Raw genomic sequence first — 17,851 nt, 5'->3', positions numbered from 1 at the left:
GTGTGGCAAACAAAAACGAGACACCGCCGCCCGAGTCCAGGGTCCTTCCGAGATGTCTTCGAGAGCGATCCCAAGGGAGGGCCTAGGCCCGCGAGTAAATATCGGTGAAAGGCTGTCGAGGACCGCAAACAGGAAACTGACGGTGCGTTACCAGAACGGTTGGAGGCATCCTGGCGACGACAGCGGTTGAAAGGACCTCGTTACTCCCGTTTTAAAGCGACACCGCGTGCGCTTCTTCAGGCGCTAGTAAGCATTAGGCGTGGGAATATTTGACAGGATGAAAGCCGTAGGGACGGACTGTTTTTTAAATAGAAGCTAAAATATATTGAAATGTGGTCCCATGATACGCCCTATATTCCATTATAATAACCAGGTAAAACGCCGTGATACGCGTATAAGAAATATGATAAAAAATAATTAGCTTTTGAATCGGCACGTGTTTCGAAGAAAGGTGAAATGTATAAGATTCAAATTGGACATAGGACCTCGTGTAATGACTATAAAAATGTCAATATTTATTTATTCTGTGTTACATCAATCGCTATATTTATTTAAAAATAGATTTTGTTTGTGTAAAAACGAGTACGAGACGTGAGATTTTTACTTTGGTGACGATACACGTACATACAGTTTTGTACGTTGCTGCTGTCGCTTCTGAGCCAGGTCGTTCGAAATATATATATTTTCGTTCTTTCAACTAGCCCCAGGCGCAATCCGGTGGCACGGTTCACCGGATACCGCCGCTCTTTATTAATTGTCGGCGATCGTCTCGTTCCTCGCGGTTGAGGCGCGTTATCATCATTACGGCTTCCCGCTAATGAAGTAGTTCGATTCGGCGAGCGAAACGCCTCGCCGCGGGACACCCGAAATACTGGAAATACTGGAATCGCGAGCGACCTTCCTTCACGCTGGAGATCGTCTTTTAGACGCATTCTCTCGCTTCGGTTGCAGCTTCTCGCTTTCAAGACGCTTTCAGCTGGTGTCCAGATATCGCCCTTACTCTGCATATTCTAACGATTTTATTCGCTCTGACATTGTTCTCCATCTGTTATATAGTCATATTTCTTCAAGGCTGTCCGTTTGTATGCAAGTCCGTCAGGGTGACATTTGTAAAGCGTCCGATGTAGAATATGCACTTACGCATTAAAATATATAATGTCATCAAACAGCATATCCGAAAACACCAATATCGACATATTGTGCATATTTCTTAACATAATTTTTTAGAAATATAATGAATACTATAAAAAAGATCTGTAAAATGAGTGTAGCTCGATTTCAAATGCGAAGTGATGATTCGCAGCAATCTTTTATTTCATTTTTCTTCCGCATCTAAATACACTCGTCCACCGTGACCCACATCCACGGCGAATGACAATTCTGATGAATCGTTCCGGCGAAGGTACAGCCGAGAAACTATTTCATAGGCGCGAAATTTCGGTATCGTCCGCGATACGTGCTCGACATATCGCTCGGAATTCCGTTCGAAATCAATTTCCAATTTTCGCCCGGCCGTAGCGCGTGCACACAGGCACAGCGGCGCATCCCATCCACGCGCGCGCGCGCACGCGAGCAAAAAAAATAAAAACATCGAGAAAGCGGGGGTGAATTCCTTTTTCAATTTTCCGAAAAAAATTAAAATGGGGAACAATCGGTCTGTCGGACGGAGAGCGACCGAAACTCGATCAAATGTGCCTCGCAGCTTTAATTATCCAGCGCCCAGCGGCGGAGCTTACAGAAGCATGGTCGAACGGCGCTCGTGATTTGTTTAGTAATGGATACGTGCCTGTAGTAGTGTTCGTTAGTTGACATTCAACGATAGACCGATATGGGACGCGGCTTATCCGAGAGATAGCGTTTCCCATCTGCCTGCCTCGCGCGTCGCGTGCTCTGCCTCTCCCGCGATTTTTTCTGCCCGCGATATTTGCGCATTCCCTATGTAAGGATGGAGACCGCTATTCTAAGATAATATTTAAGACAATCTGCGCATTACGACGCAATAAGGTTTCGATTATTTGCCGGAGAAACAAGGATAGCCGCGAACGCGATTGGCAATCGCGTCTTTCATAACGGGCTTACACGTGTATTCGCGCGCCGCGTGCAAATAGGACACGCGCGGTTATCCGCAAGCCGCGCGCACGCTCTCCCGCGTAGAGAGCGACGCGAGAAGACGTGCACGAATCGTATTGGATATATAATACGTTAGATCGCCGGTGATCGCCGGTCTCTCGGTCGCGCCGGGGCCTCCGCGTTTGCGTGCGTCGCGTGCACGCACACGCACGCTCGTTCATTACGACGGCTTCGCGTGTCCCCGAGGCGTCGTGTGCATGCGTGCGTGCGCGAGCTTCGACTCTCGGGGGCCATTTTGCTGTCCGCCGCGCGAGGAACACCGATTCGATACGTGTCGTGTCGCGGACATTAAAGCCCAGCCGCGCGCTCGGATGCCGCGACCCGTTTTCATGGGGATTAATCACGAAAATCGCAACGAGATTGCGCGCGATTTGCATCGCGCGACTCGTCCGGACACGCGGAAGTTTCGCGCGCGATGTTCGTGATATCAATCGCGGTAGGAACGCGCGCGAAAGATACTTACGTCGATTCTGCGGCGCACGATGAGCCTTTAATTTTACGGGCTCACACGCGTTAGGTACCTCATATTTGATTTAACGCAAAATCTCTTATCGACCAGAAAAAATGTAAAAGCGAGCTATTCGAAAGGGGATAGTTAGGTACCGCGTACGCGGTGTGTATAAGGTGCGTAGGCTTTACACATAGTCGCGAAATCACCGTCGATGCGACCGCGTTTATATCCGCGCTCGCACACCGTTGACGATTACGATCGTCGCGACTTTTGCAATTTGCGTAAGTTATCGCGGTCTGAAGAGATCGTTCCGGTTTTATAGGTACGCATTTTGTCATTATTTACGGCGCATAAATTGGCGTTTAATATTCTCCGCGTGTTCCGATAACGCCGGCGTATCCTTTCGCCGCGCACGTCGGGTATTGCCGTGTCGCTTTGTTCTCGGCACCACTCGTATTTACCTAATTATCGGCGAAGTGTATTCTTTATGTTCTACCCACACATATAACACGCACACTTTGTGCCTTTGGGCACTTTTTCAAGTTCATTAATATGACTCGCGGAGCTCGCCCGTGCTTTTACTGCCAACGGTTGTGCGTCCTTTGCCTTCAATTTTATCGCTCTTCTTATTTACATAGCGATAAGCTTTCGCTAGAGAGTATCGCACGATGAGCGATAAATATAACGGATAATATCAATTCAATGAGATACTTTTTTTTTGCCTCTACATTGCTTTCTCAATTTAAATCTCGACGGTGGAAGAACAGAGAATTCGTATTGTACGAGCCTCTTTCTTTTCTTTTTTTTCTCTCTCGTTTTTCTCGCAGTATCGAAGGAGAGCAATTTTTTCTGTGGTACATTCTTTTACATAATTTTCAATTTTCGTCTTATCGAATTGCGCGTTGAACTAACCTGCGTTACGCGTCACGCCCGTTCTCCAGACTCGCTGTGCAAAAAACCGGCTCGCTTCGCACGCAGGCATTACTAAATCATTTGCCCGCGGCTGCGTTTCGCACGCACTCCGCAAATTTCCCTGGGGGTTCGCCCTCCGGTAACAATCGAGCGCGAATTCTACTACGAATTCTAGTCGATACGAGAAGAAAAGAGATCCCCACCTCGTGCATTATCGTCCAACGGGGCTGATATTTCGGTACAGTCGAAAAAAAAATTTTCGCATTTCTTTGTGAAGTGGTGGTTACTCCTCTCTCTCTCTTTTTCTCTCACACACACACACACATACACACACATACACATACACACACACACACCACTCGTGTAATGTTATGTATCTCGGATCGATTTTCGTAGCTAGCGGAGGTATGTCGGCGTGTAAATTCCTGAATCCTTAATGAACATGCCGTTAACAACGGACACCCGTAATAACTAAGTTAAATCTTAGCGTGATCGAAGAATGTATATCGAAAATATATACCGCCCCGTAATTCTCTCTCTCTCTCTCTTTCTCAGCACCCTATACTTTCGACGTCGCATACCGCTCGTTTGCTCGGCTTCAACGTTTACTTAAGACACTCCGAATTAACGAGCGCGCGCGCTCATTTGCAGCTTCACGGCGGGCTGATTCCCGACGTGACCTATCTCTTAAAATTTTATGACTCCGGAGAGAAACCGTGGCGACCGTCCGCCGCGCCGACGACGACGTGACGCGCGCACGCACGCACGCACGCACCGCGCACGTCCATCCGTCTGTCCGTGTTTGGCCAAGGCCCCGGAGAGGAGCGGCACTCGGATTAAACGGCGATTAACGATCGTGCATTCCGTATCAAGACATCATCGTGTATCATCCGCGACGGCCGGTGCACGAAGGACTGCGCTGCGATGCCGGGCAATTTGCGTCCGTCGAGCGAGAAACGGGCGTGGAATCCGGTCGAGCCGCCGCGGTGGCTCCTGATCGTTATAATAAATGGGATAATGACATAACGGGGCATGCCAGGATCGAGAGCGCGCCCGGGTCCTAACGTCGTAATTATTACTTTCGGCTCGTTCGTTCGCTCGATGCGCTTCTCTCCCCGCCCCCTCTCACTCCTTTCACCCATCGTATCCTTCCCTTTCGTGTTTCCCCGCGACTAGGAGAAACATTTTCCGCTAGCGCGAGAGGACGCGTCACCGAAATTGCGCCCTCGTAGAAGGAAAGACCGGTATTTTGGGCGGCTGCGGAATGGGCAATGACAGTCTACAACAGTCTACACCTATAACACGTTGCGAGACACGCGAGCTATTTTCTTACGTGTCTTACGTGTAGGCATAACGTATGCAAGACGAGAGCTTGCAAGTCTCGTTTGTAAGATAGACCGTATACGCTCACCTCCCGCCTTCCCTCCCTTTCGTATAGCGAAAAGTCTTCAGCGAAACTAAACTTTATATACTCGCGGTGCGTGGACGTAACGTTTATTGGTCCGTCGGGCGAAAACTCAAAGAAGGAAGTAGACGACTGTGATAACGGTTGCAACATTTACACGTAAGTAAGCAAGCAAGTTGATGAGGCGAAGAGGCGTTCGCCAACTGTCGACTATTTCCTGCTTTTATATTCAACTTATTCACTTGTATATGCAATACTTCCACACGGTCCTTCTCGGGAATAACATTAGGTTCAACGAACCTCTACGTACACGCGAGAAGATCAATATGAAGTGACTGAATATCCAACATAAGTAAAAATCAAAGTGATGCAGAAAAAAAAATAAAAATGGATATCGTAAGTGGATTCTAATAAGAAACAAACTTCAAGAACCGCAAACAAGAATTCATGTATCGTAAGATGCGATATAGGAGAGCCACATAGTGTTAAACGAAGAGTAAGACCGCAGTTAATTCTATTGCAGAATTATAACGGCGATAATCCGTGTTCGGAGCTCCGTTATCTCCTTTTTCGCGCCAACTCTACGCCCGCGCTAACTAACAGCCCTCCTTTTCCCCATTCGTTAACGGCCGCGTACGCCACACTTGTCTGCCAAACGGCTAATTGTCTATTTTTTCCCCGTCTTAATGCCGGCCGCGGCGTTCCCGTATAGGTGGCACTCGGTGAACAATTTAGCGGACGACGAGAAATCTGCGACGCGGATTTTACCGCCGTTAGATTGGAGTCGCGAGCGCTGTTTCTGTCAGTGAAACTGAGTAAATGAGTTCGGTATTTGGCACAGAATGGACGTCTCCATCCGAGATCTCAAAGTGTTTACAGAGTTAACAATCTTATAATTTAAAAAATACATACCGATCAGTTTTTTCCTTTGATAAATTTTGAAAGTTTTTTTCTAAATTTTGATCACATTTCTATAGACTACCGCTACTTTACACATTTTCTTAAGGAATATATGTATAAATGCATAAAATTCGATAGATTAATCGCGAAGATATATACTTAGCTTACAACATTGTAGAATACGTCGATATATAATAAACAGCTTTATTTTTAATATCTGTAAAGAAGATAAATCTCTTGAAGGAGATATCTGTCTCCGTCTCCTCTGACATTTTTGTTCTCGTACTTCCGCCTGCTCTCATTTCCCGCACACACATACACGCACATGTAAACGCCGCTTTTCCGCGCTTTAATATTCAATTTGTAGGTCGTTACGTGGATACGTCACCTGTCGTGTTTCCGACTGAAAATTTCACGAGCGAGCGCGCGCGGCTGCTTTCGGATTCGCCTAGTTCCGCAGCTGTCGGCGTCATTGTTCCTCAGGCCGGCGATTTTTCGCAAAGCCCGTCTGCGATATCTTGGCGAACGCCGGAGAACTCTAAGTCCGAGTACGCCGCAAGCGTGACAGCTGTCACTCAGCGGGCCATGCATCATCCATGAAGTTGGCATATTATTCCAACTAGCGGCATTCATTTCGCAAGGTCGATTATTTCACGCGTATGTGTGCGTATGTGTGCACGCGCGTTAGTACTTACCGACTGTCCGTTCTGACAGCGTAATCAGCCATTCTACTTCCCAGCAATCCAATCGAAACCGATGAATTTTCCACAAACGCGTTCGCGTTACGGCGACATTGAATAATCGAGCATTTTATGGAATCCCGAAATGCGTAATCGCGTGCCCTGATGACTAATCGTGAGGCTTATTATACGCATAAATTTAATAACGCGAAAATCACTAGTCGCGTCTTTATTTCACATCCTCACTTGTCTGTAGTCTCGTTAATGCGATGAAAATGTTACTCGTACACTTCCTTATATTTCTTTGATTGCACCTTTATTTTTCCCTCAAAATGAGAATATATATGAGATAATTCATAGGATAAGACTATTATCAATCATCATTGCTTATACGTAATTGTCTAATTAACGTGTGGAATTAGCGATTAAATTAAAAACGGAAGAGCAAAACGAAAAAGCGCAAAGATCGAGCTGTTCGAAGAAAAGCGAGAAATAACTTTATCATTAATTTATTAAGTTAAATGTAAATATTGTTTCCGTCTTATTTACATCGTATTAATGTGAATTTAGACCTTGTCCGTTTGTTTTCATCTTTTACATTATTTTCTTATTACCTTTGTTTGTATATATTTCTTATGTAGGTCTTATGTGTGTTATTCTTATACATACCAATATCCGTGACTTGTCTACCGTTCATTTCGCGCACCAATCAGCTAACGACAACGCGAATCCCACTCCCCGAAACTTCGGCCGTCGTGTTTTCGGAATAACTCATCAAATTCGAGCGAAAGGCGAATTAATCAAATCACGGTTAGCAGGCATCTTGATAAGTCTAAATAAAAGTCGCTCTCAATCTAGTTTCTTACTGTGTCAAAGTTCTCCTACAACACGAACCTCGCGACATTTACTTCCCGATTTCATCAGCGGAGACGCGATCGTGAGAGGAAGCCATAAATTGATCTTAACGAAAAGAGAGACAGTTCCGGGCGAAATTGAAACGAGATAGGAATGAGTTTCGTTGGGGTCACCGATGGATTTCCACGGTAAGCTCTGTCTTTCTTTCTCTCTCTTTTTTCTGTGTGTACGTGTGGTAGGGCGCCGAAGGGCGCGCAGAGAGATAGAGTAGGTCGGTTTAATAGAATCGAACAGGCGGTAAGGCGATCCCGGACGATCTGTCTTTTGCCACTGAACGGCCCAATCGAAACCCTCCTGGCGACGTCTGACGCGACATTTCCTCACCCCGCTCGTCCGTACCTCTTAACATCGGCAAACAACCCTCGTACAACGTCCCTAACGGACGTCCGCGCGCTGTTTCGTGGGGTAAGACGCGCCCTCGCGATCCGAAAGTGATGGATTCCTCGTGGTACTCCTTGTAGCAGGACGAAAAATGGCGACGATAGACGCTATTTTGTCTAGCTACCAAGAATAAGAATATCGCGTTCGTTTCCCGCTTTTTTTTTCTGTGTGCCTCGTTAACGTCCCTTTATCTTTCGAATTTTCTCTTCTCTAGTCGCGTAAGAGTGTTTTTCAGCTCGGTTAGGAACAAAATGCTTCAATTCGTTCGAATACCGAAAAAAAGGGAATATTTAAAACACTCGAAGAAAGAACAAGTGAAACATAAAAATACGCGAGTTTTCAGAACATGTAAGGAACTTAAACAGTCTATTTGCGAACACGTATCAGTTTTGTTAAAAAATATTTTAGATTTAATCTTAACGAGATTGTGTATAATTCATGTCGCCTTATTATCGGAGCATCCCCGTGCCTTTGATGTGGTTACTCCAAATCTTTTCTTCTTTTCCGGGGAGTTACTCTCGCGCGACTCGAGGAGAGAAATTTCGGAAGATAAAGGGACGTTAACGAGGCACACGGAAAAAAAGCGGGAAGGGAACGCTGGTATTCTTATTCTTGGTAGGTAGTTTCACGATGTTACCCGTTTGCTCATTTTTTTTCCGCGGTTAGTCGACGTCGTCGTCGCACGCGCGGTGGAAACGGAGCAAGAAAAGTAAAATTAAAAGGAACGTCGCGCGGCGCGGGAGGGCGGTTAACTGCCAAGCGGTTTAAATAAAAAGCACAGTTTTGTTTCTCGCCGATCTGAATCCTTATTCTCGAAAAATTTCGCATATAAAAATGTAAGAAAATATTACACTACACATTACGTATACTATAGATTTCCCTATTAGTATTTTCGTATATTTACGTAATTTTTGCTCTAATAAAGAATGAGCGTCGTTCCATTTGCGCGGTCGAAATTCGCGACTCGAAGAAAAAACGAGAACACGTGCGATTATCATTCGTGGATAGCAGTTTTTTAAATTTTTCCCGACGTAGCTACGTGGCACTTTTACATACAACACACGAATCTAAGGATGAAATTCTTACTTTTTACTTTTTACATTCAAGTCACAAATGATCATCTGTCTGATCGTATGTACTCATCACGGTTGTGATAAAGGTGGACTATGAAAAGAAAAGATAAGATGGCTTCTTTTGATGAATGCTACTGTACTGATAATGAAGCGTGTATTAATGAAAATGAAAACAACCAAATATTTGAACACAGCGTGGAAAGTTCTGGAAATACGTATGATGAACTGCTCATAGATAGTGTAAAAAATTTTCCTAATTTATATGATCATTCTTTAAAAGAATTTAAAGATTTAAAAATGAGGGAAAATTCTTGGCTCGAAATTGCTAATATATTGCATATTTCAGGTAAGATTTAAATTTTTATTTGGGAATTTTTTATATAAACAAAGCAAAATTAATGTATATATATATATATATATATACATATGTATTAATGTATGTATTTACTGTAGTTAAGACTTGTAAAAACAGATGGATATGCTTACGTGATCGGTTCACAAAAGAGATGCGCAAGATAGAAACACAAATTGGCAGGGTGGACATTTACAGAATTAAATTCCCATTATTCGACAAAATGTTATTTTTACAACAACATATCAAACGAAGAAAGTTAGTTTAATATAAAATATGTGATAATATTAAATGATAATATAATAATGATAATATATAATATTAATGATTATCATTTTGTAGGGGATATTCAAGAATTAATCCAACTGTAGAAAAGCAATTAATTGATATGATAAATATCTATTCTTCTAATTTCAATGAAGTCACAAGTAATGCTTCTTCATCGAATCAAACGATTCCATCCAATTATTCAGAGATACCAAACACTGATTTTAATGAGAATTTACCACATGTCTCTCCTGATAATATACAATTATCCGAAACATCAACTAATTTTATTCTTACAACGCCTAGTCTTCTAAATATTCAAAGTGATACACATCAAACTGAAAATGTAATAGAAACAAACACACCGTTACCATCACCTCAAGACGAAACTTATAGTTTTTCTGGCATGGCTGTACTAACAAATTTAAGAGATTCAATACCAAAAGTATCAAGAGATCCAGCATCGAGAGATTCAGTATCAAGAGATTCAGCATTGAGTGATTTAGTATCAAGAGATTCGTCGTCTCCTGCGCTACAAACATTACCAATCAATAAAAATACTGATCCCTTAAACAAAATAAACAAACGCATAGATTCTTGTATAAGCGATTTATTTACAGTTCTTGATGATGTTAAAAAAGACACTCTTCAAGATGTTCCTATGACTAATCAATCATCTGATCAAATGGTTTCAAATAGCTCTGATGAATTAATACGCGATGAAAAATTTAATTTGTTGATAGCTGCAGAATTAAAAAAAATGCCTACATTCGAAAAAAAATTAAAAAAACAAGCGATTCTAAGTATTTTAGATCATTCTGAACATTTTGTAGATAAGACATAGGTAATTTTATTTCAGAAAGTTTATATTTTATAAATTTCTTATAAAATGTAGCAAAAAAGAGTTTTTGCTACATTTTATAAGAAATATATATATGATAATTAATTTTGATAAAATAATGTCTTTTTATATTCTTTGTTAAAAAAAGATAAAAAAAATTAGATAAATTAAATTTTAAAATATAAACTTTCTGAAATATAATAAAGAGTGTAATAAACATTACAACATTCAAATTATTTTTATTATAACTATTTCTTGTATGAAGTCTAGAAAGGCGGATTATGTAAATTAAACTAGAGAAAAGATAAAATATAAATAGATGTAATAGCACACATACATTGATATGAGCATTATTTTAATTTGTACCGTGTGATAAGAATTCATTATAATAAATTGATTACGAATAAAAAGTAATTATTAATCTTTTACTTAGTGCGGATCTCTATCTAAACCTGTATTGATGTAATCAATTTGCCATGGGACTGCATCAGTAGTTAAAAAATAATATATAATAATATCTCATTGTTTACATGTTTGTGCTGTTGTTCGATGAGCACTGGTTGGTTTAATACATTCAACACCTGTAGAATGCTCAATGCTCATTCCTCCAAATTGTTGGTACAATTAATACTGCCATCTTCTTACTTCTTGTCAACGTAAAACGATGAACAATAATAATTTATTATCCTCTGGTCTTATACGTTCTGGTCTAATTAATTGTTTTTAAATAGTTGTGTAAACGTATTGTCGCTATTACTATTTTGTCTACCGTTTTTGGATTCATACACATAGGTTTTCTAAATACGCGTCATCGTAACACAAGAATTCCAAACGTGTTTTCAATTACTCTTCTAGCTCGTGACAAGCGGTAATTAAAAATTCTTTTTTTAGGGGAGGGGGGTTCTAGATATTGACCAGAATACGGCCTCGTCATTTTTGTTGATAATTGGAAGGCTTCGTCTCCAACAAAAGAGCATGATGTTCGTGTATTGCTTCCGATAATAGCGAGTTCGTGTCGAAAGCGCCCACGTTCTTTTTAAACTGCGCCACGCACGCAAGTTTCATCTGTATTTCGATATATTAGTTAGTCTTTATGTCTTGACGCGTAAATAATCGAAATACATTCGCGAATATACACAGAACGCGTTCCAGAATATTTACCGCGTTTGAAACCGCTAGAAACGAAATTAGAAAAAAAAAAGAGATAGTTATTCCGTGCACGTCGGTGATATCCGCCCGGATAATTGCGCGCGGTGAATCAGATTGTTCGTCGTATCTCTTTGTCGAAAATTCACATTTCCGCCCGTTTTGCGGAGCGGCGAAATGAACGCCGCGCGATTTTCGGGTTGGTGAATTTTCCGCGCGGTACCCCGTGAAATTTTCGGCGCCAGCCGCGGGATATCATTTCCACGACCTTACCGGAGGCGAAGTAAATTTCGTCGGCATTTTCTCCGAGGGTAGCGCAATGGGGAAGGGAGAGGGAGGGGGGAGCGCTGGGTGGAGTGGAAGCGTGTTTTTTTTTCGTTTTTTCTGTTTTGGATGTTTCCATCGCTGTTCGTAACGCGAACGGCAGCGGAGTGTCCCCTCCGTTAACCCACGTGCGCGTGAGCGCGCGTTATACCGGGGGTGTGTCGAATCCGGACGCCCTGAGTCTCGCGGCAAATTGAAAAAAAAATTGGATACCGCCCGACTGTTGAGCTCTCTATTGTCATTCTATTAAAAAATACCGGCGGCGGCGACGGCGGCGGCGGCGGCGGCGGCGGTGGCGGTCGGTGCGTCAGTGTTGCGTTGCGTTGCATTACATTCCCCACGCGTGTACACGAATGCGTTAAATGCATCTAGCGCGATTTTCTATCATACACGGTAAAAGCCGGGTCGCCCGACGATACGCGAACATTTACGTGTCGCCAAGCATTTGACAGCTCGTGACAAGTGTCCCGGGGAACATGATGCGTGTCGATGCGATAAAATGCAGCATAATGTAAATTAGAATTAATTATTATGCATTATTCCATTCCCGTACAGTATAAGATACATCGACGTGACATTGTACTTATTCGTCGCGCCGCACGTAAACACGAATAGATCGGAAAAAATAGAAAAGCTTATCAATGAAAAATGAAGGGTGTTTGCGTACGATATGTAAAATCGCCAGTGAAATATTATTTGATTTCGAGCAAAAGGCACTTTTCGTTGAGAATTAATGTCGCATAGGTGCACTGTAAGTTAACTTCATTTTCCGTTCCCCTGATTGTCGATTTTTTTTTTTACACGAGCAATCGCGTACTTATAACTTCGACATAGATGAATTCTGCACGCTCACGTTTATCGCCGCGGGGAATTCATCATATATATAACCGACTCGAATTGCTTCTCGGATAAGAAATCTCCACGTGTAGTATTATAATATTTATTCGTCGACAACAATGTTACGTTCTGTAAGAGGATTCGTCGATCTGTCCAGCTTGGAATGCAGGCAAACTAACGGCGACATGCTCTCCCCGGCTTCGCTTCGGATGTAAAATCCCACTGTGCGCGTTGAAACGACGACCCTTTTTGTCTCTTCCGTGTATAAAAGAACGATGTTTGTAATCCGTACGTAACACCGTCGCTTTAATTCGCGAGTAACCGGAGTACGTGCTTTCCGGGAGGCACCCGTCGTAAGAAGGCGCGCGTATACGTACGTGCGTGCGTGTCACGTTCGAGCGATACCGAGGGATGACCGTTTTTAGCTTCCCTTCGTCCCTTCCTTTTCCCGACGTCGGGAACAGACTGCGGAAGACTGTGAACGGGCTCCGCCATGCAGTTTGCCCTACATACGCGCGCCGTGCGTACGTGCACGCGCATGCAGGGCCAGGTGTGGGCGCGTGTGAGTGGCGCACGCATCAGCAGAGGCGCACATGTACTCACGTAGGAACGTATGTACCTGCATACGTGCGTATATCGCGAGTATATTGCATAGTATCGCTGCTGCCGTCGTCGTCGTCGTCGTCGTCGTCGTCGTCGTTGTTCGTCGTGGAGCATACGCGCGTCGGGTGAAGCAAGTCGAAGGGCGTTTCTAGAGGCGGTCGTCGTCCCCACCAGGATGGGGAGTATAACGCGGGGAAGGGGCACGGAGGGGACATATAGCATATCGTATATCCTGGTGGAAGGGCCGCGTCCCTCCCCGACGACGAAAATGCCCAGAACAGGCTTTTATGTGCGCGCGCGGCCGATGCATCACGAACGAGAAAGCGAGAGGGAGAGAGAGATGGAAAAAGAGAGAAGGAGAGAGATGAGGGATACAGGGACACGTAGATATGGTCGATTAATCCACTAATGGATGAACGAGATGACTTTCGTCTAATGTCTCTGAAATCAATGATGATTCCGCGACTTTTCTAAGCGTCTTATCCTTCTTGAAAATTTGAGCGACGCGAAGAGAGATATTCTTAAATTCGTATTCGATTTTATGATCTTTTGCAGAAGATCTGCATCAAATTAAAGCAAAATCTTGAAAAGTGATAGCAATCGACCCATTCGTAATTTTCAATTCTTTTTTATATATTTATAAAAGAAAAAGAAATCTATAATTTTTATTTTTCAGAAACGAGATAAAATTATATAATCTTCTTTTTAAACTAGAGATAAATTTCTTCGTTTCTCCTTTCTCGACAGTGTCGCAACTGTTTCGGAAGGGCGGCACACTTCGGGAATGTTTAGTGCGTCACGGTAGTGCGATGTTGTCGGAGGGTAAATATTAATTAGCGTTACTCCGCGTTCATCTCGCTCTGCGCGCGGCGCAGCGTTAACCCGAATAAACACATTTTCGCCCGGCAGCAATCGCACCTTCCGGGATTTCGGATGTCGCGAATAATTAAACGGGCGGGCTCGAATCTGAAAATTGGATACTTGATTGCTGCGAATTATAATTTCGCGTTTTTTTTCCTTCCGGGAAAATACAATACGCGCGGAGGTGAGAAGGTGCACAAAGGGCAAAGAGCACGAGAACGGAAAGTGACTCTCAACGATTCCTTTTTCGGTATCATGCTTTACGTAATTTAGCTCCGTTGTACCTCCTATTGGGAAATCGAGACTGTTCGTTGAGACAGAATAAAATGACACGAAAGACAAATGCGCTTTAACGCTGTCTCGTCGCCAATCGGCTTTTCTATCGACTATCGTTATTATCGACACGCGTTTGTGCACCTTTGCGCTGTCGCGCGCTACTTTACGCCGCGCCAATAAATGTCATATTTATCGGACAATTTATCTAATCACTTCACGACGCATCGGCTCCAGATGTTTCTCCTTGGATTGGCTGTCGTTAGAGTTTAACGAGCCTGTAATTATATCGCCGTGCCGCAACCAGTCGCGCTAAAGCAAACAAAAGCGACAGCGGACGAGCGTACACATAAAAAAAAATCGCGTTCGATTTCACGATGTCGATTAGAAAGCTCAATGAACGCGCGGAATAAAAATATCCCGACGCGCGAGAATGGACGACGATTTTTATCCGTCCGATGAAAACATTTGCAGTTTTCGATAGGGCCGAACGAAATATTATCACGCGATATATTTGAATTGTTCCCGATTCGCAATCGATCTCGATAACCGTAGGCCGTGCGTGCGGCGCTCCCTTCCCCCCATTCTGTATTTACATTTAAAATTACAGCGGCGAAATTGGTCGCTGCAGAGGAAAAGAGCAACCCCAAAAAATTGATGCGATAAAAACCCGTGAATGCACCTCTTTTCGCAGAAAATGTGGTGCGGTCGGTAAAAAATAGAAGGATAGAGACCGCGCGCTCCGAAAAAAAAGCGATAAAAATGTATGACGGTAACGCAAGAATAGAAAACTTATCCACAACGCTGCATAGATATATTTAACTATTTATCTTTTCTTTCCTCCGCGTGACGCGCGGTAGATAGAGAGGAATAATATTTGATTTAGTGCTTAAAACGAGTGGTCTTCCTAAATTATGTTTATTCTGAAAAATTCGAAGAAATTACTTTATATCGCTAAGAGACTCTAATACTCTTACGTAGGAATACGAGAGTTGCTCGAGAATTAAAGTTTTATTCTGTGACATATCTGCGTTCTTTTTCTAATCAGAACAAGAAATGTACGTTTTTTTTTATTTTCAAGGGTCAACGACACCGGTATTAGATTAACTCGGAAAAAATGACGGACGCGTAGCAAACATCGCCGGCAACGCAACGGCACTGTTTGTCGTAGAATAGAAAGGGAGAGAGATAACGAGGAGAGGAGCAGCCCTCTGCGGCTCACCGCTGCCGTCGAAGCGTAAGACCGACAAGGCTCTCTTCCGTTCTCGTTTGACGCCGACTAAGTCGGGGCGACACCGCGAAAACCGTGACACGGCCTTTCGCTTTTTTTCGTGGCGCTAGGTTGCCGCCCTCGCGCGCGTGTTGCACAACGTCGGCCTCGATTAATGATCACTACCGCGCGCAAATAATTAGCACCTCGCTCAAAGGCCTCGCGGCTTAATAATAAAACCAGTTTCTCGGTTTTGCAATCGGTAATCACGGCGTAATCTTGTATCTAAAAGAATTAACGCTGCGATTTTTAGGATTGCAAAGATTGTTTTTATTTGTATCGATTGTAAAAATTCGTAGTTTTACTTATAATATTGCTAAGAATTTCGAACGTAAGAAAAAAAAAGTTTTTCGAAGAACCGATTCGATTTGGATGATCGTCGAGTTGAAATAGCTTTTGTCTTCTGCAGTAGCCGCAGATAATTATCAGAGATAAATGAAATCGGAGGGTCGTTCTCCGGTGGTCGAAACGGAAAGGCCACATGGGACCACGCATGGAAAATTGGAAGAGGGAGGAAAAAGGCGACCGAACATTTTAAAGGGGCTGATGATGGCAATTTTTCGGGGACTCTTTAATTTGGAAAAACTCATACTTAAATGGTTTAATCATAATCGTCGCGCGCGCGGACGAATACTGAAAGCAGTTAAACATTTCTGAATGTCGAGAGTCGCACGTTAAAAAAAAAATTCTCAAGAGATCCTGCGATTATAGCAAACCGCTTTCCGTCACGAAACACTTCCAAGCGCCATTCCGTCTCTGATCCCATTGCGAATTCCTATTCTCGCTCTCTTCGTTCGCTCGATTTTTTGCTGATTTACGCCACGGCGCGAAGATCGACCGCATCCTGGGCCCCGAACTCCCGGATTGTCCCCGTCGTCCTGCGAGCGAGATCGTTACGCGAAGTAACCAGCGGTAATAACCGTTAGGCGAGATCCTCAACGATCTCGAAATTACTGCCCAGCGCCACTTTTCTATCGTCGCCGTGGGCGACGCCTTCGCGGTTTCTCGCAGCTCGCAGCCCATTTTCCCCATTAATCTCCCTGGTCCCTCGTCTGATATTTTACGAGCCTCGAAGAGATAGTTCACACTTTTTGCCGCGCGCCGCGCTTGCCCGCGCGACCGGTCAGAAAGTTGTAATTACCCGATACGGACGGGCTCGCGGGCGATCAACGTAATCAGGGACCACCCTGTAAAATGGCTTCGAGAGATCTCTCTGTTTCAGATCTCTTCTAGTTACCGGCCGGCTTAAACATTGATCCGTGATTGATCCGCTAGCAAAAACTAACGTAACGCTCGTTAATGACGGAAGCAGTCACGATTTTGGTATTGCAAACGACACACTGATCTTATCTGAACTGCACACAATAATACTTTCTTCACATTTATAGAATATTTGACTAAAATATATTTTAATTACTTATTTGGAGCTATTATTTTTTCTGAACATTATACATTAGATAATAATATAAAAAAAGCAATCGGCATTTTTTTAAAAGGCAACACCCTTCCGGTCGTACGAAAAAAACGTATATACATTTTCAGAAATGTTGCCATTTCTAGAAAGAACTATGTAGATTGTTCTGTACGGTCTGCTCACGTTTTGCGAGCTTACACACCTTGGATTATCGCCGTGGCCGTGCATGCGAAGGGAAGGGAAAGTGCGCGTTATACTGTGCCTCGATAATGCACAAAAAGAGGGAATTGCGGAGTATCGAAGTACCCAAAGTATACGGTTATACGTGGCGCAAATGCGGCCCGCGGTAGCAAACAATTCGCCGCGCCGGCGTTGCAAACGCGTAGGTACACACTGGGTATACCCTTGATGCCGCGACTGTAATTTTCCTGACAAAGGAAAGCACTCGGAAAGGTGAAACACCCTCCGATGTGTTCCTCTCCCTAAACGCGGGAATTTAAAGAGGGCCAAATACGCGTCGCAACGATGCATCTGTAATTTAACTATCACGATTGTGAATTTTCAAATTCAAAGGCGATAAAGATCAACGTTTAAATTTAAAATCGATGATAATTAGTATTTTAAAGGTAAATTTAGATTGGAGCGAATTAATTAGAGCGAGTTTTAATTTTTAAAGCGAATTAATTAAAATGTTTTTATTTTGACAATCAATTAACGATAACGTTTACTCGTTATACTCGATATACTAATAAGCTGATGCGTTTGACTTCCCAAATATGCCAAACGCTGAGAACAAAAGATTCGTTTGATGAAACT

The 17,851-nt window shown here is 43.3% G+C and overlaps 2 protein-coding genes across 3 annotated transcripts in view; both read left to right on the top strand.

The window, feature by feature from the left end:
* Window positions 1-17,851, top strand: part of LOC105449640 (optomotor-blind protein) — an 83,748-nt gene that overhangs the window by 35,646 nt on the left and 30,251 nt on the right. The gene's annotated exons all lie outside the window — the stretch shown is intronic.
* On the top strand, window positions 7,225-10,310 carry LOC105449638. Of its 2 annotated transcripts, none has more exons than XM_011688941.1 (4): window positions 7,225-7,521; window positions 8,934-9,193; window positions 9,301-9,457; window positions 9,542-10,310. In XM_011688941.1, exons 1-4 carry the CDS (start codon window positions 7,487-7,489, stop codon window positions 10,308-10,310), a joined length of 1,221 nt encoding a protein of 406 aa, XP_011687243.1. In that variant the 5' UTR covers window positions 7,225-7,486. The 2 variants fall into 2 exon arrangements, with proteins under 2 accessions (XP_011687243.1, XP_011687244.1); XM_011688942.1 differs by having other exon boundaries at window positions 8,882-9,193.

This window comes from Wasmannia auropunctata, unplaced genomic scaffold (assembly GCF_000956235.1).
Source record: "Wasmannia auropunctata unplaced genomic scaffold, wasmannia.A_1.0 LD336074.1, whole genome shotgun sequence".
NCBI classification, from domain to species: domain Eukaryota; kingdom Metazoa; phylum Arthropoda; class Insecta; order Hymenoptera; family Formicidae; genus Wasmannia; species Wasmannia auropunctata.
The sequence above is the reverse complement of the archived record's forward strand: the minus strand, read 5'-3'. Positions and strand labels throughout refer to the sequence as shown.